Below are 26,228 nucleotides of genomic sequence, written 5' to 3'. Positions count from 1 at the left end.
GGCGAAGTGAGTCTCACTGTCTCAGTTTTGGTTTCAGTGGAAGGCAGTTTTAGGTTAGATGGATGGGTGCAACATACTGAGTTCACCCTGGTCCCTGGCTCCACCGTATGCTACGTCCAGACCTACCACTTACACGCCACTCACAGTCAAATGCACAAGTAGTCATAGATATTATACTTCCTGCAGAAGGGACAGTTTCATTTCCCGCAGAAGGGATAGTTTCCACAGAAGAAGAATCCAATTGAAATGTTATGTTCTCAAAACACTGTTGTGACTGAACTCGCACACTGTCAAATCCTAGCAACTTAAGACCCAATTTGGAAATAATTTCTCAACGTGATAAAGAAACGCTAACCGTGATTTTTGCATAGCATCCGTCTACAATGCGTCTTTTATATGTTAACGAAGGATGTGTGTGCTTTGTAGTTCAGAGAGAAGACTGACATTTGATAGGAGTGGGATTCAAATCCCCGCCCGGCCGCACAGTTCTCTTCACTTTTTTCAAACTTAATTACAGCGGATTCCGAGATGGCCTTTTCAATTACACCACAGCTGATTTCTTTCCCGATTCCTCTCCAGCTAATCTAATGATCGACGTCTATTAAGATTCGATCTTCCTTTTTCGAAATGAGGAGAAACGGTAGACTAAGAATTATTGAGGAAAAGTCCGTTGAGCAACAGCATAATGAAAAAAGATAGATAAACTAAGTGTCAGTGGCTAACACCATTTTTCTACTGATACACTGATACTTTCCATACACTGATCGTTGAATACAGGATTATCACAGCCTGCTCGGATTATCTGTCTAACTAGTACGCCTTATGAGGAGCGTATGAACTTTTCGTTGCCCAAATGTGCATCTTCAAGTGTCGATCAACCAAGGCGGCACTACATATATTTATCAGTACGCCAGGACAAAACGAAAAATAACATAACTTGTCTTGATCAGAAAGATCAATTTCACGTCTGTGCTCATTACTGGACCGCAACTCTGAGAGGCAGTGACTGAAAAACAAATCTTGCTGTTTGGACGGTTACTGGCACTCATTACCTTTATAAAAACTTATTATCATACACGGTTCTGCCTATCCGAATAGCAACGGACGGAGGTGAGACGCGCTGATGCCAGCAGAGTTTCACACATTTGTTGTAGTATGTCTTTCACAAAATCACCACATTTTCCCTGAGCAACCCTGTAACAATCTTCAGCTAATTGGTTGTTTTACATTGTGTATGATATGCCGTGTCTATGCACAATGTTGGATTGCGCTGAGTCACAACATATGTATTAATTATTGCTGCTTTATCTAAAATGCAATAACAGCAGCAACGAATAAGAAATTTCACAGGAGAAAGTTTGTTGCATATCGGTTTAAATATTTTATTTTCCAGTTAAACGGGATACAACAATCATACACATAAAAGTACCAACTTGTGAAAAGACGATGTTTCTGTACCCAGTAACAGAATGTGAAGTTAGAAATGCTATTAATAAACTAAAAAATAAAATGTCTTGTGGTATTGACGGAATTCCAGACAAGGTAATCAAACACAGTTCTACCAGTATAGATACTAACCTAGCTGACATTATTAATACTTCTTTCAGGACAGGGGTGTTCCCATCAAAACTAAAACTCTCCATAGTAAAGCCACTACACAAAAAGGATAGTACAGCTGACATAAATAATTATAGGCCAGTGTCATTATTGTCAGGTTTCTCTAAAGTAATAGAAAGAGTAATGTATGAAAGGCTAGCTGACTTTCTGAATAAAAATAAAATACTGACTAATGCTCAAAATGGGTTTAGAAAGAACAGGTCCACAGAAACGGCAGTCTTCCAATTCATGAAAATGGTCCTAAATGCCTTGGACAAGAATGAGTTAAGCTGCGGGATATTCTTAGATTTATCTAAAGCGTTTGATCTAATCAGCCATGATTTATTGCTTATGAAACTAGAATTTTATGGGGTCCGGGGACTTGCCTTCAAATGGTTCAAGTCTTATCTCTCGGATAGACAACAGAAAGTACAAATATACCATGAAGGCAAAGAGTATCTTTCTGACTTCAAAAAAACTAGCTATGGAGTGCCCCAAGGTTCCGTGTTAGGCCCTCTGTTGTTCTTGGTGTTTATAAATGATTTGCCAAAGCATCTGACAGTGGCAGAAACGGTGATGTTCGCTGATGACACTAGCATTTTCATAAAAGGATCCACCGAGGATAATCTACAACAGAGTGTCTCAAGGACAATAAATGAGACAGGAAAATGGTTTAGTGATAATGCGTTGATCATAAATAAGGATAAAACAGCATTGATGAATTTCAGTAATATTAAAAGTAAAACTAGAAGAACAGTAAAAGCTGAGCTAGGGAGCTATGTTATTGCACAAGCTCCACATACAAAATTCCTAGGTATATGGGTGGATGAGCACTTGAGATGGGAAAAGCATCTAGAAGCTTTGTGTAAAAAACTAAGTAAATGCTGCTATGTGCTTAGAATGCTTCGGGACTGTTGCAACACTGAATCATTGCTGTGTGCCTATTATGCTTATATGAACAGTTTGCTTAGATATGGTGTGATCTTCTGGGGAAATACAGGTATGGCAAAACAAGCTTTCAAACTTCAAAAAAGGGCTATTAGAATAATGAAAGGGGTTCCCCGTAGAATGTCATGCAGGGAAATATTTAAAGAATTTAAAATAATGACTCTTCCTAGCTTATACATATATGAATGTGTCTGCTTTCTGAAAACTCACCAGGAATTTTCAACAGTAAATAATCAGATTCATAAACACGAAACAAGAAATAGAGATGATTTTCACAGAGAGGCCCACAAAGGAGCACTATACCAAAAAAGTGTCAACTACCAGCCCAAAATACTTTTTAATGCATTGCCTGCTGCAATAAAGAAAATTAAAGAATGTCATAAATTCAAAGTAGATCTTAAACAATTTTTAATAAGAAACAGTTTTTACAACATTGAAGAATATCTAAATATGGGAAAGTAACATTATTTATATAAAGTGAAGTAAAATACTTGTATTTATTATGCAAATTTTTGTAACACATTAAATAACAGAAATTATATTGTAATTGTCTAATAGGGGAAAGTAAGATTATTTATATAAAGTGATGTAAAATATTTGGATTTACTATGCAAGTTTTTGCAACACATAATATATCAGAAACTATATTGTAATTGACTACATCCATACAATGTATATTGTTAACGGATGAATAAAGAGATTGATAGATTGATTGACCTGTTAATTATAAATATTATAACAGATTGCTTAACGTGTGTACCATATGATAGTATCTATTCCCTCGTTGGGGGTATAGCTCAGTGGTAGAGCATTCGACTGCAGATCGAGAGGTCCCCGGTTCAAACCCGGGTGCCCCCTTAAATTTTGTTAGTTTTTTTCTCTCCATTAGTTCGTTTATAGTTATGATGGTGAATTGGATGCACACTACCGTGTATTTAACGACTGTACACTAACGGAGAGAAAAAGAATTTCACTATGTCTTCTGCATACCATATGTCAGATGTCTTCGAAACATGTTGTTCGTTAGTGTTTTGTTTTGCGTGTTGGAAGCGGTGAGTATGTGGCCGTGTGTAATGTGAGTGTGCAGTGTAATTTCAAAAGTGTTAACCGGTAGCCACAGAACTCATAGAAAGAAACAACAGATTTCAGTAAATATAGGGCACTGAAATGAACTATAACGCTTCAGCAGGAGCAAGACATCGTAAGTGTAGGTGGTCTCACTTAAATCAGATGTGGTGAACAACTGGTTAATCAAATCTGTCGTTCGCTAGAAGCATTTTGGGTAGATTTGCACGAAAAGTATCTGCACAGTAGTCAGCAAAGTAAAATGTATAGTACAGAAATTAAGTGTTGACTGCAACGTGCATTGTAGTTTTGGAGGTTAATTGTAGTGCTCTTTTGCCACTAGAATCTTGTTAAACTGCAGTTGGACTATTTGACAACTTTTTGGTTTTCTGTAGTTAAGGTGGCGTTGACAGTTGATAGTAGTTTGTGATCACCACACCTAGTTTATTTGTGACCAAAACAGTTAGTGTAGAACTATTGTTTTTGGGTGCTTACAGCAAATGTGCAGCTTACACTTAGATTTTTGCATTGTCATAGTGATTTGTTTTCATATCATTTACCACTGAAAAAAGTTTGTTTGTAGTTATGCAACATCGTGCACGTAAGTATCGTGTGTGTGCCGTTGTACTATAATCATTTGTAGTTGATAGTTGTAGCTATTCACTTACGGGCAATTTACGTAATAGTTACTCGAATAATGCATAACATATCGGTAGATGTTTAATTATAATATTTTCCCATATGCTGCATACTCAACAGAACACTTAAAAGCTAATTAACGGTTAAACATTAAATGTCATGCGTTAAGCTCATTCTCGCATCTCATTTCATGGCAAACATACTTTGCAGTACATACGTTTTCGGTAGTCTTACCCTCAAAAATTGCTTCCAAAATTGTAACTTTTTAAAATTTGTAATTGGTAAAATTTGATGTCCAGTAACTTTCTCGCTGCTTTCATTATAAAATAAGAGTGCATGAGTTTCATTTCACAGACAAGTGAAAGAAGAAAAGGAAACTGTGACCATTATGGGATGTAAATATAATCCAAGGTCTTAACGTTTTATTGCAGTGGTCATAATGTTACTTCTCTGGTTAACATGTAATGTATTGTGCCACCAGTGGCTCCTTTACTAGGGGCAGGGAATGTGTGGTGTTTCACACTTACATGTACTCTGTTAAAAGTAATTTATTGTTCATTTATGCAAATGGAAGGAATAGGTCTACGTTTTTGATATTCCTTTATCTGTACAAATTTATATGTAGAGCCTATCCATGCAACTAATGACTTGAGGATAGGAATAGTGATTATTTGTTGCTACATTAAATTGAACACTTTTTCATAAGTGCTGTGTTTTTAGTAGGCCTACATTCTTACTTACCGTAGTGGGCTGCGAATATGAAATTTTAAAATTAATTTCTTTTTTTTACATTCTTACATTTTTGCTTCCATATTAATCAGCATGGACCACTGCTGTACTCCAAAGTGTGCCCAGTAATACAATCACATATGTAGTACTCTAGAGAAATTTGAAGAAATGTTTTTAGGCAATTTACACACGAGCACCAGTGTGTGAATCACATATAATACATAGTTTCTAGTGCTCTGTCTAAGCTGTCAGATGTGTGTTTATTACTGTAGCTCTTACATTCTGTTTTGTTGTTGTGGTCTTCAGTCCTAATGTATGTTTCATTCTAGTTTTACCTACTGTAACCTGCATCCATCGAATCTGCTACTTGCACTCAAGCCTTGGTCTCCCCTTCTCTCCCTTCCTTTCATTAACAAGCTAAAGATTGTGTGATGCCACGTGATGTGTCCTATCAAATAATTTGGTCATTTTGTGCCATTAATTCACGTTGTCCGCAATTCGATTAAATGCTTCCTCAGTGTTTCGCTCTACCCATCTAATCTTTAGCATTCTTCCGTAGCGTCACATTTTCAAAGTTTTTTTAACCTGTTTATTGACCTCATTTTACTTCCATACAAGGCTACACTACAGGTTTACTAACACTTGTTTTTAATTTCCTTTTTCAGACAAACTTTTAATGTTGTTGCCAGCCTGCATTTTATAACCTTTCTGTTTAAGCAGTCCTTGGGTATTTTGATGCACAAACAACAACAGCTTGTAGATTCCTTTTTTAATGTCTCATTTCCAATCTAATTTCCTCAGCATCACAAGATTTATTCTACTGTATTCCATTACACTTGATGTAGTTTTGTCAATACTCATCATGTATCCTCTTTTCAAGGCAGTATCCATTCTGCTCAACTGCACTTTCAAGTCCTTTTTTATTACTGACAGAATTGCAATGTCATTAGCAAATCTCAGTGTTCTTATTTCTTCTCTTTGTACTTAATTCATCATTTCAAATTTCTCCTTGGTTTCCTTTACTTGTGGCTCAATGTACATGCTGAAGAACTCCCTTCTCAACTATTGTTTCCCTTTCATGCACTTCAGCTCGTAACTGCAATTGAAAATAAGTCATAGGGTCAGTGTTGCCTTGCATGTATATAATGAAACTGACCTTCCCTAACACAGCCCTCTAACAATTTTTCTCTTCTCGTTTTCTCTTCTCATTATTTTCTGAGAATAACTTAGTGAACTGATAGTTCAGTATTATTCACACCTGTCAGCACCTGCCTTCTTTGCAGTTGGAATTACTTATTACATTCTTCTTTGAATCTGAAAGTATTTTATCTGTCTTATACACCATATAAAACATTTCATCATGGCTGGCTCTCTCAAATGTAAATGGTCAAATGTATGAAACTTCCTGGATTAAACCTGTGTGCTGGACTGAGACCTGAACTCGGGACCTTTGTCTTTCGCAGAAAAAGTGCTCTACCGACTGAGTTACCCAAGCACGACTCGTGATCCACGCTCACAATTTTACTTCTGCCAGTACCTTGTCACTTACCTTCCAAACTTCACAGTTGTTCTCCTCGAAACTTGCGGGTCTAGCACTTACGGAAGAAAGGATGTTGTGGAGATGGCTTAGCCACAACCTGAGGGGTGTTTTCTGAATGAAATTTTCACCCTGCAGCAGTGTGTGCACCAATATGAAACTTCATGGCAGATTAAAACTGTGTGACAGACCGAGGCTCTAACTTGGAACCTTTGCCTTTCGTGAGCAAGTTCTCTACTGACTGAGCTACTCAGCCATCCAAGTGTCCACAATACCATTTTTTCCAGAAGTGCTAGTCACCCAGGTTTCATGGGAGAACTTCTGTGAAGTTTCAAAAACAGGATACAAGGTACTGGCAGAAGTAAAATTATGAAGGCAGGTCATGAGCCATGCTTGGGTAGCTCAGTCAGTAGAGCACTTGCCTGCGAAAGGTAGAGTTTGAGTCTTGGTCCAGCACACAGTTTTGATCTGCCAGGACATTTCATATCAGGGCATACTCCACTGCAGAGTGAAAATTTCATTCTGGTCAGATGTGTATTTTAACCACAGTCCACCTTAATATAAGTATGACATAGTCCATGTCCATTGAGGCAGGCTAGTACCTTCATAGTCTCAGATGTTACTGAATTCAGCATATGTTAAAATGAAGGATTAAGTAAGGAACACTTTTTCCCCACTCTAAAAAAGTTTCTGCTCAGAGATACAGCCCTTCAAAGATGAAGGTCTGCATACCATTTGGGAGATGTGAATTTTGGGAAAAAATATTAAAATGGTGTATCTCTGGAAGAGTTCTATATATTCTATGTGCTTTTTTAATTTCTTTTTATTTCGAAGATAATTGCTTTATGATGACAAAGAAATCCACCATTTGGATGTATCTGTCATAGTTTGTTTACTATAGCTTTCTGAACTTTTTTAAATTTCTGGAATGTTTTTTTCCTTCCAAAATGCCAATCCAAAAAGTTTTTATTTTTCATTTGTTTTCTCTTGATTAGTACTGAAAAGGAGAGCTTCCACTTTTAGGTTCAACAAATTTTATAAACAGTTGAAATGTTTGCCATACATAAAACCTGTTTTATTACCACATTATCTCACAACAGGCTAATAAAAATAAAAATCTAGCCTTATTTAACATAATTTTAATTTTGAAAGATGAGTAAGAGACTCATTTTTCAAACATTTTAAATTGTTCAAAAATAGCCTATATGCGAGAGACTCGAAGGTTTCAATTTATGCAAGAGTGATGCCTTCCTGTTGAACGAATAGGAACTGGAGCACTTACAGTAATCAAAACATTGTGAACAGGAAGTGAGCACTGATGGCGTTGTTGCTTCCCTTCAGCTGGAAACCTATATATCCAACAGCTGGCCCATGTGGTAGCACAAAGTTCACTACAATTTAATTTAACTCATAACTAGTGTCTATAATGTCTGCAATCCACCAGTCACAGTCATACACCACAAACACCCCCCTTCTCTGTTGTGAATCTGAATATTATCCTGGTGTTTCTGAGATGTTGGCCGAATGAACGAAATTTCTTCTTTTTTGCTCTCTAAAGTGCATGCAATATGAGTTCTCCCATCACTTTGAGTCCAAAAATGTGTCTTCTGAATTCCTTTCAGCATTTTGAATCACAGCTGTGTGTATTTGGTCTGGTAAGATTTCGTTTTGTAGCATGGTGTTTCAGGAGGCCTCCTACACCATCACAAGGCGCGTACCCGTGGCCAGTAGCACTGTATACCCAGTCAGTTGGCACAAGCGACTTACTCAATTCAAACAGCTGGTACGTTTTTTAAAATGACTAAGAGCACCATCAGCAATAATGGTGATCTTCTCTGCCCCTGTCTGCAGTTGCAGAATTTTGCGCGTTTTTAGCAAAGCGTGTGCTGTGTCATGTCCTGTGTCATCACTTATAACTGCAACACTTGTGGTCTTGTTTTGAAAATATGTCACTCATCTAAAAATTGAAACCTGGTCATTACTCCAATGATATCCTTGTACTTCTTGTGGGAGAATTACAGACCAGTTCTCAGCAAAATCACAGTGAAGCACTAAATATAATTCTTTAGCCTGTAGACACACTTTCACTTCTGCAATGTGTTGTTGTTGCAATTTCTTCAGATACTGGTGTGTTATTGCTTTCACTGACCATTTACCAAGTTCATCAATGAAACTGTCATCCCATGCCACGTATGTAATTTCTGCAGTGTTATCTGCTCCATCTTCCAGGCCAGTTTTCTGTAAAGACAGTCCTCCCTTTCCAGGGCAGTCACCACATTCTACATCTACATCCGTACTCCGCAAGCCACCTGACGGTGTGTGGCGGAGGGTACCCTGAGTACCTCTATCGGTTCTCCCTTCTATTCCAGTCTCGTATTGTACGTGGAAAGAAGGATTGTCGGTATGCTTCTGTGTGGGCTCTAATCTCTCTGATTTTATCCTCATGGTCTCTTCGCGAGATATACGTAGGAGGGAGCAATATACTGCTTGACTCTTCGGTGAAGGTATGTTCTCGAAACTTCAACAAAAGCCCGTACCGAGCTACTGCGCGTCTCTCCTGCAGAGTCTTCCACTGGAGTTTATCTATCATCTCCGTAACGCTTTCGCAATTACTAAATGATCCTGTAACGAAGCGCGCTGCTCTCCGTTGGATCTTCTCTATCTCTTCTATCAACCCTACCTGGTGCGGATCCCACACTGCTGAGCAGTATTCAAGCATTGGGCGAACAAGCGTACTGTAACCTACTTCCTTTGTTGTCGGATTGCATTGAAACAAATAAGTTTTTTGCTTTACGTCACAAATTACTAATGACTTCATGCGCCCAACTGAGGTGTCATATGTCACGTGCTTCAGTAATTTCTTCAGAGTTACCACACAAAGTTAAAAATTCGCACAATACACACATAAACAAACATCTCTAGATGGGTATGGAATTACCATCTTAGGTCGTAGTGTATAAAATTTTGATCTTCCAATATGTGAAGTTGTAAAGTTGCTCTTATAAATTGCAAAAGTTTGTTTAAGACTGCAAGTCATGAACCTCTTCACTTACACAACTTTTTAACCTTCAGCTGTTACAGTTATACCGCCTTTTCTGTTGACACTCTGGCGAGAACAGTTCCATTTATCTACCAGATAAAATGACTGCACTGTTTGAACTTGAGCTGCTTCTACATGACCATAATAGGGCTGCTTCTACATGACCATAATAGGAATCTTGCCTTCCAAAGATTCCTTTTACAGACCTCATATTTCTTGATTTGTCTGCCATGTACTTTGATACTGACGGAATGTGGTTCAGAATTGTTTTGTTTGAAAATGTCTCTGGAATAATAGTTAAAACTTGCATCTTTTCTCTGTAGGATGCACAATATTCAACAGCTGAATTGAAATTTGTGAAAAATTCCTGGCAAGAGATGCAAGAATGCTTTGGTTTATTTTCTTTTGAAGATGTAGTTTCTACTTCAAAGAGTGTGGTCAGTTTTGCTGTAGTGTAATCATCCATAGCTTTAGTAATTTGTCTGCACTTCCTTGATGCATAGAGCTTATGACTAGACTTCCTGTTTAATCGAGATGAAAATAGTCAGCACACTTCACTCTTCAGTGGCCCCAGTCAGGAGACATTTCAAACGGTCCTTTTTACAAAATGCTCTGCAACTGTGTCAACTGGCAGATTCCTCACGAAAATACAGAACTCACTGGATGGTGTCAGATTTGTTGAAAGCCTCTTCAGTAAACAAATTAGCACTGAACAACTACAGTACAGAAATCTGCGATGAACAATCATGAAAAAGAAACTACAACAAAGGGTAAGAAATGTCTGCAACAAAGAAAGTGAAAAGAAATAACTGCAACAAAGACAATAGAAATAAACAAAGAAATTAGTAAGAAACTATTTCTGTGAAGACTTACATTACCCATAAAGGTTTTAAAAAATGATTTTTTGAAATAAAACCTGTCCAACTTTAAAGTGGAAGCTCTCCTTTGCAGAGAATATGTACAGAGTACATGGTGCTAATCAACAGTAAAAATCTAACTTTTCTGGATCGGCATTTTAAAAAATGCTATAAATCATTAAAAAAAATTCAAAAGGTGACAGTGAAAGAACTTTCACAGTTATGACCAATTGAAGGATACCATTGAATCATAAAGCAATTATCTTTCAAATAAAGAAAACTTTAACAAAATATCTAGAACTGTTACCGAGATACAGCATTTTTTTTAAATCCGATTTCACACCTTCAAGGTGGTGTTCACAGTGTAGTCTTTGCAGGTCTGTGTCTCGGGGCAGGAATTTTTTGGGAGAAAACAAAAAATATGTGATTCTTACTTACTCCTGAATTTTAACACATTCTAAATTCAATAACACCCGGGGCTGTGAAGGTAACCCCCCCCCCCCCCCCCCCTGAAGTGACACGGATTATGCCAGATGCTATGTTTTTGTGTTATTTAATAGTTTATGTGATTTGCTGTATGCTCCTGCCTGAACTGTATAAACTGTCTTTATTGTTTATAAAGAAAACGGGTCATCTGCTTCAGTTAGTTAACTCATTAATTTTTCAAGCATGAAATTACCCAGTGGAACTTTTCATCACATACTATTCCCTGTTGAATGCAAGCTCATTTCCTGCTTTGTAACACTTTAAGGGTCTGCTTCCTACAGCGAAAATAGTTTAGTGGTGGTCTAATGTTATTGATTTATGAAAATACTGTCTGTTAAAAGCTGTAGTCAAGTTACAGTAAATAAACAGTGGGTGCAGTGAGTATCTTCTATTACTGTGCTGTGTGAAAAGCAGTACTGTATATTACCTGGTCAACAAGTAAGACACTCATAAAACCAGACTGCAAATCTATTAGTAAATTGTGCTCAGAAAGGGAACTACTCTGCTGTGCATTGTCTGTGGCTGTAGTTAACAATTGATTTTTTCCCTGTTTTATCTAGAGACTTCAGAATATTTAACTTTTGTTTTGGAGAAGAAATTAATGAACAAACATGTTATGCACATGCTGCACAAATGTTCATTATATAATTTGGTATTTTAGTGGAGTCATCTGAATTCTTACACTTGAGAAGCTTACTGTTTGCTTGTCTCTCCAGACTATTTGCCTTCAGTGGCTTCCACTCGGGCTGTTCCCTTTAAAAAATGTGTGTAAAAATACATAATTGGTATGTACAATAAATTTTGATGTAGGCTACCACAAGAGGTAAAGAAAAATAGGGACAAAGAGGAATATCCAGTATAATTTGTGAGCTTTTCCAGTAATGTAGAAAATGTGAAAAATACCAATGGTGATTTTTTGAAATGGTCTAATGTACAGAACAGTCTGTCACAATACAGTCTGTCACAATAACAACAATTCTTTTACTTCCACGTTCGTTAGATTCATCAAGTAACAATCAGACTATGAATATACGCACCAAAAGATGACGTCACAACAGCCATTAACATTACATCAGTAGTCAAAGCTGATAAATCATATCGAATATCCATTTTCACTCAAAAATAATAGTTAATTTTGTATGTCGCAATGTTGTTAGTAATTATTCTCTCACTTCAGTGATTTTGAGTTTTTTGATTAGCCTCCATGACACTACTATCTTCACTATAACAACATGTCTTAAGTTGTTAAAGTATTTTCTGTTGTGAGCTACTCGCCGTAATGCTTCTCCTTTTATCTTTGTCTGCCCTCGTTGCCACTATAAAGGTGGGTCCCCACATCCTGGGATCAAGTGCCCTGACCTTCTTTTTTGATCTCCCCCAACCTACCCCTCTCTCCTCTTGGAGGGAAGAACTGTTAGTCATTTTTATATGTGGCGGTCAATAATACAACCCTGTTCTAGATTTTAATATACATTTGGTTTGCTGCTCATCCCCTAGCATTCTGGTCCTTGATTCCCGTGCAACTGACCAACCTACAAGGTGTATAACTTTGCTTCTGCCATTTTTCCCCAACATTTGAGGCTTTAATGAAACATGTTGGTTACACATGTATCATTCAAAGTATTTTCCATCGTCGGCCACTACTTTCTCCCACCTTTCGGGCAGTGTATGAATCCCGTGTCGAAAAAATTGTTCCTCTTTTGAATCGATCTAATGGGTGACTTCTTCATAAGATTGGAAGTGTTGGTTAGCCAGGCCATGCGCCATTGATCTAAACAGGTGATAGTCAGAGGGAGCAATGTCTGGAGAATACAGCGGGTGGGGTAGGACTTTCCATTTTATTATTTCCAAGTACGTTTTGACCTCTTTAACGTGGGGTCGAGCATTGTCGTGCTGCAAAATCACTTTATGGTGCCTCTCGCTGTATTGCAGCCGTTTGTTTTTTAATGCTCTGCTCAGATACATTAATTGCAACATTCGATAACAAGCACCTGTGATTGTTTCACTTTGTTTTTAAAACCTCACAATACATGACGCCAAGCTGGTCCCACCAAATGCAGAGCAAGATCTTGGCGCCATGAATATTCGGTTTGGCCGTCAACGTGGAAGCATGGCCAGGATATCCCCAAGATTTTTTGCATTTAGAGTTATAATAATGAACCCATTTTTTGTCCCCAGTCATAATATGATGCAGAAATCCCTTCTGTTGTTGCTCCTAAAGCAACTGTTCACAAAACCCACAAATGCTGTTCAATGTCTTGGTTTCAGCTCACACAGGACCCAACTTCCTTCTTCCTGAATGATGCCCATAGCCTTGAGACGTTTTGGAAATGGCTTGCTGTGTCACTCCCACTAATCATGCCAATTCTTCTTGAGTTCGACACGAGTCTTCACTCAGCAATGCCTCCAATTCTGCATCTTCTAGAACATTCTCTCTTCCACCACTATGCCGGTCTAAGACATTAAAATCACCATTCTTGAAGCATTGAAACCACTCACGACACATTCTTTCACTATTAGCATCCTTACCATACGTATTTGAGAGCATTTGATGAGACTCAGCTGCTGTTTTCATCATATTGAAACAAAACAGTAACATCTCCCACAAATGACGAGAATTAGGCTCGTAAACTGATATTTTCAATCAAGAACATCTCTATGATGCAGACACAAATCAACTAATGTTTGAATTAGGTTATGTTGACTGAGATCCAAGCTAACTGCCTGACGTCTGCAATCTGTCTCTTTTGACCGCTACTTACCGTTGTCGACACCTATCGGCAAATGGCAGAAGCAAAGTTGGACACCTTGTAGTATTTCCTGTAACTGACAGCTTACACCGGCCCCATGGCTGCTGCATAGTTGTGGCACTTGCTTCTTCTTAACATCCCACAATATGTTAAAGTTTCTCAGTATTGTTATGTCTGCTCTATTCTCATACACTTACACTTTATGCACCTACATGCCCCACTCTTGACAACTGACTACACTGTTTTCCATCTGTAATATTAAGCACTCTGAGCCAGTTCTATTTCTTCCATCTGTTGTGCCAACTTCTGACCAGTTTCTGGCCCTCCCCATCTACCTGCAACACTAAGCAACCCCCTTCCCTTGTCACTTAAAATGTGTACAAAGAGTGTAAGTCTCCATGTGCCTGACAACCTGAGAAATCTGAATTATTGTGAAAAGGTATCACTTTTTCTTTTAATTTGTTCCTCTTTCTTTTTGTTTTACAATTTTTTCCACAGAATTTCCGTTTTCTGCTGTTTTGTATGAATTGCTCAAGTTTTTCACATGCATCTCACTTCTTGCAGTTACTATCTTTTATTTTTACCAATTGCTTGCCTGCTACCTTAAACTATTATTACAATGTTGAATCTTTACTATACTCTTATTTTTCAGTCAAGTAATAATAAGATAATTTATTGTGATTATTGTATATATGTGTCTGTTGTTTAATGTAGTTTGTTGTCCTTCTATGTCATTTCATATATTTTCTTTTATTACTGTTTTCAGCTGCAAGCAGGAAAAAGCACTATGTTAGTGACAGTTCTGTTACTAGCTCACCTGCACCAAACTATCCACCACCATACAATCCGTATGCTGCAAGTCCTCAAGGGCCAGTCCTGCAACCTGGTGTCAGTCCGTACATTGACACAAGAGCTTCCCCTCCACCATATGGGGCACCACCAGGTTAGTGACACTCCCTTCTTCTTTGTTTAGAATACTATTTTCTGCTTTTTTTGTGATCACACATTTCAGTTGGTTAATAAAATTGATTGGTGATCGTTCTCAGTGAGAATTCTTTGGATGGCACAGAACAGGGAAGAAGCATGTTTTATGTGTTGACTAGGGCACATTCATCCAAGAGAACTGAGGACTGCTCTTTATTCACCCAGGGTGGATCCTGACTTTGTTATCTTACCCACGAACAAGGATAATGCTACAGTGATGTTCTGGAAGCAAGATTGTGTTCAAAAGATGTATTATTTATTTTGAGATCCTGTGTATCACAGCCTCAGTGCTGATCCAACAAACAAGGGTGGGTAGAAGAATAATAACCTCCAGAAGCAAAGTTTGTTGTTGCAAGAGAAGAGTTTTTGCTTTTTCTCGGCTGTCCCCATAGCTTATATAGCTATCCGAAAACCGACAAGGAAGGGATTCTCTGAGACCTATTGTCAGTAACATTGTTGACATGACGTACCTTGTAGGTCGGTGTGTGCATCAAATTAGGAACTCGGCGGGTTTCTCTGTCGATAGGAGTTTGTTTTCATGACTGACATTTTATTAAGTGCTGATGTGGTCTCTGTTTTGACTCGCATTCCTCTGTCTCATTCATTACTGTTAATTGATGTTAGGTTTGGTGTTGAATTAACTAACCTGTTTGACATGTGCTGATTTCCACTTACTTTTAATTCAGTGTCCAGTTGTATGAGCAGACAGATGGAGTCATTATGGTGAGCCCTATGTCATATAATTATTATTGCCAATCTGTGTATGGAAGATTTTGAGGGGCCTGCATGCCTTTTTAAATATGGAGATACTTTGTTGTTTGTCATGGAAGAAGTGATTCAAAATTTTGATCATCTGAATTCAGTCCATCTGAATATTTGTTTCACTGCAGGCTCCAAAGGATGCCTTCCTTCCCTCCTGTGGTGTGATGATCAGGAGGAAGGTTGGCAGTATGTTGTGACCTCATAAGTGGCCAACTTACACTAGATAGGTTCTTCAGGGTGATAGTTTTCACCATCCAGCTCAGCACGGAGAGGTTCATAAGGCCTGTGTCATCTCAGACCAGGGTGGTTGTAATTTAACCCAACCCAAAAAAAACATTTTTTTCTAACCCACTTAAGAAACACCATAAAACCCATGGATATTTAATTATGGAAATTTAGTCAACACACAAAATGTTACGTACTTAGCATTATACAAAATTAAGAAAAGCCTTCATATTTACTGTAGACAACTATTACTGTCACAAGAATTCATTTTATGAATATTGTCTGTTGACTTTTTGTCTAATATGAGAAACACAGTTGAAAAAATTTGCATTTCCATAAAAAACTTTAACTTGACATAGAATTATAATGACTGTAAAGTACAATTTGCTCCTTTTTATGTAGAATCATAATGATTGTGCTTACAATTTGCTCATTTCTGAAAGCACCTAGAAATTTATAGAGCATCACTAATTTCGTGGGTGTTTTCTCTCCTAAAATAATTTCTTAATTTGGCCCTAAAAGTTTGCAAATGGCAAAGATTTTCTCAGTGGATGCAATGCTGGCAGTGCAAGAAGTGTGGCACTAATACAGTAGTTGTAAATATGTGCAAGTGTCTTAGATAAATTAATCATAGGAATTTAAATGGAACTACTCGGAGGAGACAAAAGTCATGGGGCAGCGATGCAACGCAAATACGGATGGTGATAGTGTCACATACACAAGGTATAAAGTGGCAGTGCATTGATGGAACTGTCATTTGTACTCAGGTGATTCATGTAAAAAGATTTCCAATGTGACTATAATTGCACAACAGGCATTGACAGACTGAACACCGGATAGTAGTTGGAGCTAGAGGCATGGGATATTACATTTCAGAAATCATTAAACAATCAGTATTCTAAGATCCACAGTGTCAAGAGTGTGCTGAAAATACCAAATCTGAGGCATTACCACTTACCTTGGACAACACCGTGGCCGACTTTCTTCACTTAACGACTGAGAGCAGCAGTGTTCGCCTAGAGTTGTCAGTGCTAACAGACAAGCAACACTGTGTGAAATAACCACAGAAATCAATGTGAGATTTGCAACAAACATATCTGTTAGGACATTGTGACAAGATTTGGCATTAATGGGCTATGGCAGCAAATGACTGATGCGAGTGCCTTTGCCAACGGCATGACATCACCTACAGCGCCTCTTCTGGGCTTGTGACTATAATCGGTTGGACTCTGGACAACTGGTAAACTGTGATCTGGCCATCTGAGTCCCAATTTCAGTTGGTAAGAACTGATGGTAGTGTTCGACTGTGGCTCAGACACCACAAAGCCATGGACCCAGGTTGTCAATGAGCTGCTGTGAAAGCTGGTGGTGGCTCCATGATGGTGTGTGCTGTGTTTACAAGTCTGGGTCCTCTGACCCAACTGAACCATCCATTGACTGGAAATGGTTATGTTCGTACTTAGAGACCATTTGCAGTCATTCATGGACTTCGTTTCCAAACAATGGAATTTCTATGGATGACAGTGCAGAATGTCACCGGGCTACAATTGTTCACAATTGGTTTCAAGAACATTGTGCACAATTCGAGCAGATGATTTGTCTACCCAGATTGCCCAACACGAATACTACCAAACATTTATGGGACATAATTGAGAGGACCATGTGTGCACAAAACCCTGCACTGCCAACACTTTAGCAATTGTGGACAGCTATAGAGGCATCATTGTTCAGTATTTGTGCAGCAACTCCCAATGACTTGTTGAGTCAATGCCACATTGACTTGCTGTGCCATGCTGGGCAGGAGGAGGTCCAACATGATATAAACCAATTTTACCATCTGGCTTCTTTAACTACAAACGTTTTTCTCAACTCTGTCTGGCTGAGTCAGTCCACTTCAAAGTCACATTTTGCCAGCTCAGTTATAGGAAAGATAGATCAGTTGTGCATTACACTGTCTACCAACCATGAATTCAGTAACTAATGTAAACAATGACGTGGCACTTTTGTTAAGGCTTTATTGCCTTGTGCGGGTAGCAATGCCAACAGAATTAGTCTTATTCTGTAGTGACACTGTTTCAAATGAGTTTTATGACCATCATTGAAGATTAGGGCCCTTTTAGGATTTGTAAAGGATGATTTTTGTTTGCATAAGGCAGGTGTCTATTGTATCCTTTGCAGTTGTGGCACAGCATACGTTGGTCAGACCATCAGGACTGTGGAGAACTGATGTACTGAATGCCACACACACACTTTAAACAGCGGAGCAATTCTGCTGTTGCAGAATGTTGCCTTGTTACTAATCATTCTATGGAATGTATCAAAACAATTTCAGAGATTGTGGCATGTATTTCCAGCTATTCAGATAGTGGTTATAGGGAAGGAATTAAGATTAAAGTAGCAAATTTTTGCTTAAATTCTGCTAGGAAGCCTGCTTTCCCTGTTTTGTCAGAGAAAGGAATAAGAGTTAATGGTACATGCTCACCCGATAACTTCTTATGTGGGTCATCTGTGGTTGTGTGATGGCATTAGTTGTTTATTATGGTTCTTCAATGACATAGTCCTGCCTGCAGAGGGTGTAAATTTTCTTGGACTGTTCTCTCTCATCATATTTGTGCCTAGAAAATGATTGTGTGTTCAACTGTTGAAATATTGTCATGTATCTCGACTAAAGAATCCTCTGCAGATGTAGAAGTTATCTTCAAGCATACAACAGGGAAATGTGTTGGAACTTTTGCTGTTCTTGTTGTACATTTGTGACCTTGCAGGCAATGTTAATAGGGTCATTCCATGTCAATTCAACCAATTTGAGAAAATGTTCCAGCTGATAGTCTCATTTTTGGTTGAAATTTAGCATACCAATGCTACCAAGTGTGAAATACTCATGTACAAAATTTTGAGTTCCCCTGCCAATTAGTTCCAGAATTATGGCTTGTGAAAGAAGGTGGTGTGACCCGGAAATTGCAACCCGCATCTGGCAATCTATCTTCAGACCCAACTTCAGGTCTTAATAACTTTGGAACTATTCCGCACAGTCCGGTGAAATTTTTACAACCCAGTAACATCCACTTAGAGAACACACTCCATGAATCAAAACACCAACAGCATATTTCTGAGGGAAAATAAAAAAATCCAAAATGTGATTAAAAAATGTAATACATTAAAAGGTACATGGTAGTTTTCAGGGACAAAATGAGTCATTGTTAGGCAGGAACAACAAAGGAAACAAGCAACAATTACAGGTTGCTCATGTTTTTAGGATTCTAGTCCAGACTGGTCAGTGCTGTTGTGGAAAGGCAGTATGGAGGCAGAAGAGTGTACTAGTGGTGCTTTTGTTCAAACAAGTTGCAGTATTGGTAGAGCACAAGCATCTGAATGTCATAAAACAACACATGGAACAAAATGTGGCATTTGCTTTGTACTGTATGATCTGGATGAATCGGACCAAGATTTGTTGCTATGGAGATCCGGGGTACATCCTGTGGGCACAAGAAGTACAGTACCAGGAAACTTTAGTGTTTGTTATCATCATATGAAAGTGTTTCTGGATAAGTATTCTTTCCTACAAAGAAGTGGTTTTGATCCATTTCAGATTCATAAGAAGACAGTGAACTATAGCCTCAGAGAAATTGATATAAAGTCAGTATTGAAAGTGAATCAATGCATGGGACTTAACATGAAACCAGGACAAAATTTATGTTCCAGATGTGTTACACTGCTAAAAAATGAAAAATATTCAGATAATTTACATGACAGTGACGAAGAGTATCAGCCGCCTACAACCACAGTGGGTGAGCAATTAAATACTTAAGTGACTGCTCTTGGTTTGTCTCCCATGAAGACACACAAAGCTGGGAAAATACACAGGCACAGCTATGGTAGAAGAAAACTACAAGAAGCTCAAATGGAATTAAAACACAAAATAGCTGACACACTAATGGTGGAATCGGAAGAACTATCTGCTCCAAAGGAACAGAAATCATGCCGGAAATGCTCTGATTTGGACAAAATTGTGCATGATTTGAAAGAAAAATGTTGCCACATCCACACGCCAGAAAAAAAAATAGCTATTCTTACCCATGCACATTCCAGCTAGTCTATTGGCTACACTGCAAAGGAATTCAGTGTTTCTACATATATGGTAAAGCAAGCTAGGAAAATAAAAGCAACCCAAGGAGTGCTTCCAAAACTTCAGCAGGCCTAGGGTAAGCAATTGAGTTCAGAAATAAAGGTGCTAGTGTCAGAGTTTTATGAAAATAAGGACTACAGCCGAATAATGCCTGGAAAGGAAGACTATGTAACGGGGAAAATGGGAAATGTACATGTACAGATGCAAAAAAGACTGTTGCTATATCCCGCCGTCCTGATTTAGGTTTTCCGTGATTTCTCTAAATCGCTCCAGGCAAATGCCGGGATGGTTCCTTTCAAAGGGTACGGTCAATTTCCTTCCCCGTCCTTCCCTAATCCGATGAGACCGATGACCTCGCTGTCTAGTCTCCTTCCCCAAAACAACCAACATCCAGCCATTTGTGATGTACTATAGAGGTGAATCAGGTGATGTGTCTGTCATGAACCAGTGCGTTTTCAGTGACTGTTTAATTCATGATGCCATTGCAGTTCATGCCCACATTCACACTGTCATGGCATATGTGAAAAACAAGCTTCCTCACATACATTTTGTGAAATACTTCAGTGATGGGGCAGCTAGTCAGTACAAAAACTGATAAAAATCTCAAAAATTTATGCATGCATTACCATGATTTTCAGATTCACACAGAATGGAATTTTTTTGCAAAAACTCATGGTAAAAATTTATGTGATGGTATTGGCACTACCATTAAGTGCATGGCATCACAAGCTACTCTGCAGCACCCTATAGAAGGTCACATAATAACACCTCTTCAATGATTTACCTGGGTACAAAAAATATCTTTGGCATACAATCATTCTATGTTTCAAAAGATGAGGTGAAATCAGTCGAAGAGTTGTTAAAAAGCAGACTAGAACACGTTAAAACTGTTGCAGGCACAAGGAGCCATCATCACTTCTCTCCAGCGGATTCTGACAATGTGCAGATGAGCAGACTGTCTGGTTATAACTATAGATTCATGCACAACATGTGTCTTCACGGTGTGTCTGACTCAGGATTCAGAAGCAAAAGCAGCAACATACAACCAGTTTGCTATGTTGTTGCTGTTTATGATGACAAATGGTACCTAGGATGTGTTGCAGAAGGCGATGTATTTGTGAACTTCATGGCACCAGCAGGACCAGCAAGATCATTTCATTGGCCACATTTGGCAGACAGGCATTGGAGTCCTTTTGAACATATTCTTATGACAGTCCCAGTTCCTACGACAGTGTCAGGAATACAGTACAATTTGCTGCTCAGTGTACTTAGTACAGTAGCTAAAGTGTGGGAGAACCTCTGTTCGAAGCAGAATTGGCTGGTTTTTAGCAGTTAAAGGTGCAGTAAACATTAATGATAGGTTGTGTTAATCTATATGTTGTTGTTTAGTGATTAAACAGTTGTTGGTAGAGGATAAGAAGAGGCAGAACAGTTTACAATATGTTTTTACAAAATTGTGTTGTGGAACAACGGCCACATCACCAAATACATCTGCCAACTTCCATTGTACACAAATGTCTTGCAATAACATGCTGAAATTTTGAGATATATATCATTATGGCCTACTTATGCAGTGTGTGAAATTTGGCTTGGATACCACTTGTCCCTTTTGTGCTACAACACTTTGAAAATCCGTGTTTTTCAGGTAATTTTTAAAAATTTTGTATTTTCGTGTGCATGTAACTCTTTTTTTTTGTCACTGATGTGTTCATGATGAGTTCTGTGTGTGTTTAGGCCACATTAAGCTTACCACAAAAAAATTATGCCCTTTTTGAGTGAATTATATTTCGCGTAGAGGGCACCTACAATATGTACCTTTTAATGTATTACATTTTTTAATCACATTTTGAAATTTTTTATTTTCCCTCAGGAATATGTTGTTGGTGTTTTGATTCATGGAGTGTGTTCTCTAAATGGATGTTACTGGGTTGTAAAAAGTTCACTGGACTGTGCGGAATAGTTCCAAAGTTATTAAGACCTGAAGTTGGGTCTGAAGATAGATTGCCACATGCGGGTTGCAATTTTTGGGTCACACCACCACCTTTCACAAGTCATAATTCTGGAACTAATTGGCAAGGGAAACTAATACTTTGTACACAAGTGTTCCACACATGGTAGAATTAGTGTACTGAATTTCAGTCAAATCCGAGACTATGAGCTGGAGCTCCTGGTTGACTGACATGGAATGACCCAATTCTGTCTATCACCTGCACCCATTCATGTCCATTGTGCATTCCAACGGACTTTGGAAAATCTAGCAGGTCATTGCTACACCCTCACACTTTTTGCAGATGATGCAGATATCTAGGCTAAATTCTGGATCAGGGCCAGTGGAAGTCAAGGCGGTGCTTATCTGCTGCTCATAGGTTGGCAACACATCAGTTTTGCATAGCCAATAGGATGATTCTTTGACATAACCAATGAGAGGCAAAAACTGAGACAATGTACTTCTAGCACCGAAATGGAAACCATTGTCTGGTTTGTGGTTTTTCGGTGTGTTAAGTGTGTTTGAGAAATATGTTTTGTGATTATGGCTGCGATTACTATAAAGTGGATCAGTTTAAGGGATTTAGCTGTGCACGACAATGGCATCTGTTGGTGCATGTCTAGTGGATTAATTGCAAAGGCGCAAAAATGTTTCAGATGTGCTGGTGAAATGACTCAAGAATCATGGGTTTGTGTGGAGGGAATGATCTGGAAGTGCATCAAAAGCTGCCACTTTGAATAAGTGGATTAATGTTTTATTAATTCAGTCATGGAAGAAGGTAGGTGGATCAGTTTTTATTAATAAATAGTTGGACTTTTAATATATTAATAAGCATTGATCCACCTACCTTCTCCCATGATTTAATTAAATACATCAATCAACCTATCTCCTCCCATAATTCAATTAAAAAATGTTGATCAACTTACTCAGTATGCTTGCACAGATCTATTGTGTAGCATCAAAGAGCAGAGAAATATTCCACTGCTTTTTTAAAAATATTCTGGGTTGTGATTCTGTCCTTAATTTGCAGATACTAGCTAGCAGAGTTTAGAAAGCTGTGACTCAAACAAACAGCAGTTAATTTCTAATCATTTACAACAATATTTCATCCTTTCTTCTGAATTTATTACTTTGAAATACGTCATTTGCCTACTGCTCTCTCATTGGCTGTGTAACACAAACAGCTGACGCACCTTCTTTTGTTCCCATCATACCTCACGGCAGGTGCTGACAACATTCCTGCAAGAATCATGTAAGTAGACCTTTGGCCCTATACTAGACCTTTGCCAACTGTAATTAAATAATGACAGAAAAAAATATACAATTATTCAGTCAGATTTTGATAAGATTTCAAAGTGTAGCAGAGATTGACATTTCATTTAAATGTTCAGAAATGTCAAATTATGCACATCACAAAATGAAATCAATTAGTCATAATTTGAGTCAGCCAACTCACACATTGGTTATTGGTAGGAAACGGGGAAAATGCAGTCTACAAAGGAAACATATACATAAATAACCTGACGGATAGGGTAAGCAGTGTTCTGTGACTCTGCTAATGACACGGTAGTGTATGGTAAAGTGTTCATCATTGAGTGACTGTAGAAAAATACACAATTACTTAAGGCAGAGTTAATGTTTGGTTTGATGAATGACAGCCTGTTTTAAAAGTAGAAAAATATGAGTTAATGCAGATGAGTAAGAAAACCAATCATGTAATGTTCAAGTACAGTGTTGGTGGTGTGCTGCTTGACACATGCATGACTATTTAATATCTACGTGTAACATTGCAGAGCAGTATGAAATGAAACGAGTACATAATGTCAGTAGTAGGAAGGCAAATGGTTGACTTTGGTTTGTCCAGAACGATACAGAAGTGCAGCTCATTTTTTAAGGAGACCACATATAGAACACTATGTCAACCCATTATTGAGTACTGCTAGAGTGTGTGTGATCCTCACCAGGTCGGATTAAGGGGAGGTTTACTATCTGTGGCCTGAAAAAAGCGTGTTCTTTGAGAGAATTTTTTTCTCGGGGTATTTTATAGATATCAATGTCAGATTTGGTCAAAATGTTTAGAGATATTTCTTTTACAAACTGGAATTTTGTCAACCAGAAATGTCAAAGAGCAAATGCGGAAGTACTGTCAGAACAAAACAAAATTTCGATGTATACCTCCGTGCGCAATATGTCACAGGTCAGCTGGCCCATCTGAAATCAAAATTGAGTTGACGTTAGCGAAGTATATAAGATTCTTTAGGAGTTGTACCTGGCTTAAGTTATTTGGGGCATAGGAAACAAAATGGTGGGCATTTGAAACAAAATAGGGTTTTTTCATCGATTTTTCGACTTCGTCGGCCAAGTAACAATATTTATAGTTGATGGATCAGAATAAGAGTGGTACAACTCCTAGACAATTTAGTTAGCTTCGTCGGAAACAAAGAATCATGCCAAGTGGTTCAGTAGATTTGAAGTTTCCGCACCGCACAATAACAAAAAGTCGTTTCAAGAAAAGCGCATTTGTAGTTTTGACTACATATAAATGCAATATTATGCAACTTAGGTTCAATATGATATTCTGGGTCAATAAACTGGTCCTTCCTCTTCCTCATAGAGGGTGTTCTGCTCAATCTGGGCCATCCTGCACTGCTCCGGAGTCACTCATACGACCGGTGACGAGAGGTTTTCGGCCGCTTGAATCCGGTGGTTATCTAAATGCTTGGTGAACTGCATCAGATAGAGTCCCAGGGTGACATCCATCATTGTCACTGGTCTTCAGAATTGCGGAATACCCTTCGTTGAAGCTGCTCAGTGCCAGGAAAGTCGCAATCTCCGCAGTCTTCGCACCAGAATGCAAATGCTTGGGGGCTAACTTCCAAACACAAGTGTTCAAGCTTTTATTTTAATTTTATGTGTTTCCACCCAAGCACCGGCGCAATAACTGATCCTCCGAAAGAGCCTCGTAGATCAGATGAATCACTTTTTGAACTTCTTTGGAGAGCAACTGGTTGTGTTTATATTTGTTCAAATGTCCAGTAGCCTCTACAATGCGCCACTTGCACCCACTAGTTTCTCCAGCCGGACAACTTTGGTGTTGTGGGCGGTCAACCGTCAATCATTTGTGGAAATACGTTGCCCAAATTGCCTTCTTCATCTGTTTCACTGAATTGGAATGCCGTCGGACTGCCAAGCTGTAGTACGTCGTAATCTATTTGATCCTTGGGTAAGTGCACAGAATAATTTTTCGCGGCTATAAAATCAAAATTCCGAAAAAAACTTATGCGTGAAAAAGGCCGATTTCAGGCAGGTGCATGTTTTGTTAATCCATTAATAACAAACATTTCCATTCCGTATTCGGAAAAAACGTTTCAGGGGTGGATTCTAAACTCTTATGGATCAAAAAATGCAATTTAAAAAAAATATTTTTTGAACCAAAAGATAGTAAACCTCCCCTTACAGGAAGACATCAAAGCAGTGCAGGGGCTTGCTGCGAGATTTGTTGCCAACAGTTTTGATGAAGATGCGAATATTAAAGAGATGCTTCCTGAACTCAAATGAAAGGAGACAGTGTTCTTTTCTGAAGCATTGTTGAGAAAATTTAGAGAACCGGCAATTGTGGCTGACTCAATAATGCTTCTACTGCCAACAACATACACTTTGCGAAAGGACCGTGAAGACAAGATGAGAGAAATTAAGGCCTGTACTGAAAGATATAGACACCCGTGTTTTCCTCAACTCATTTGTGAGTGGAACAGGAAAGGGAGTGGTACAGTGACTTGCCATTTTATCTGAGCACCACTACTATGTAGCTGTTTTTACGGATGGGTCAAAATAAGGTGATTCCATTGGTTGCCCTGTTGTTTTTCCAGACCGTGTCCTCATGATCTGACTACCTCAGACTTTTACTGTCTTTGATGCAGAATTGTCTGCGATCTTGCGGGCGCTGGAGCAGATGAGACATTCTTCCGGTTCTAAATTTCTTGTCTGTTCCGATTCACTAAGTGCCCAACAGTCATTGTATCCAGCAGATAAAATCGTCCAGACCATCCAGGATGCCTTCCTCCAACTACAGCGATTGGGGAAGGTGGTGGCTTTCTGCTGGGTTCCGGGGCATGTCGGCATTGCTGGGAATGAAAGGGCAGATCTCGCAGCCAAGGAGGCGTGTCTCCATCCACAAGTATCTCAGTGTGCTATCATGGTGCACGCACTCATCTCGCTGTTGAGCTCACGAGTCATGCATCGGTGGGAGGATGAGTGGCTGGAAGTGACTGACAATAAGCTCTGTATAGTCAAGCCCACAACGAGTATGTGGTGTACTTCCTTTCAGCCCCATCTACGGGATGAGGTTCTCCTCACTCGGCTTCGGATAGGCCACAGCTCTATGACGCACAGCTTCCTGCTCGGGAGGACCCTCCAATGTGTGGTGGCTGTGGCGTCCAGTTCACTGTGCGCCACGTTTTATTGGATTGCGTTTTATTTTCTGACCAGCGGGCCGCG

The 26,228-nt window shown here is 38.8% G+C and overlaps 1 protein-coding gene and 1 non-coding gene across 4 annotated transcripts in view; both read left to right on the top strand.

The window, feature by feature from the left end:
- The first annotated feature begins 3,330 nt into the window (after positions 1-3,330).
- Positions 3,331-3,402, top strand: Trnac-gca (transfer RNA cysteine (anticodon GCA)). Its single transcript has one exon. It is a non-coding gene; the product is annotated as a tRNA-Cys (tRNA).
- Positions 3,344-26,228, top strand: part of LOC126329909 (protein YIF1B) — a 59,198-nt gene continuing 36,313 nt past the window's right edge. The window contains exons 1-2 of one of the 3 annotated variants that reach the window (XM_049996289.1): positions 3,344-3,745; positions 14,414-14,590. In XM_049996289.1, the coding sequence (XP_049852246.1) occupies positions 3,712-3,745; positions 14,414-14,590 (211 nt within the window). In that variant the 5' untranslated portion in view covers positions 3,344-3,711. Of the gene's footprint in view, positions 4,211-14,413; positions 14,591-26,228 lie in introns of all 3 variants that reach the window. The other 2 variants (XM_049996250.1, XM_049996331.1) reach the window with 2 other exon arrangements.

This window comes from Schistocerca gregaria, chromosome 1 (genome assembly GCF_023897955.1).
Source record: "Schistocerca gregaria isolate iqSchGreg1 chromosome 1, iqSchGreg1.2, whole genome shotgun sequence".
Lineage (NCBI taxonomy): Eukaryota > Metazoa > Arthropoda > Insecta > Orthoptera > Acrididae > Schistocerca > Schistocerca gregaria.
This window is presented reverse-complemented; position numbering and strand designations above follow the sequence as displayed.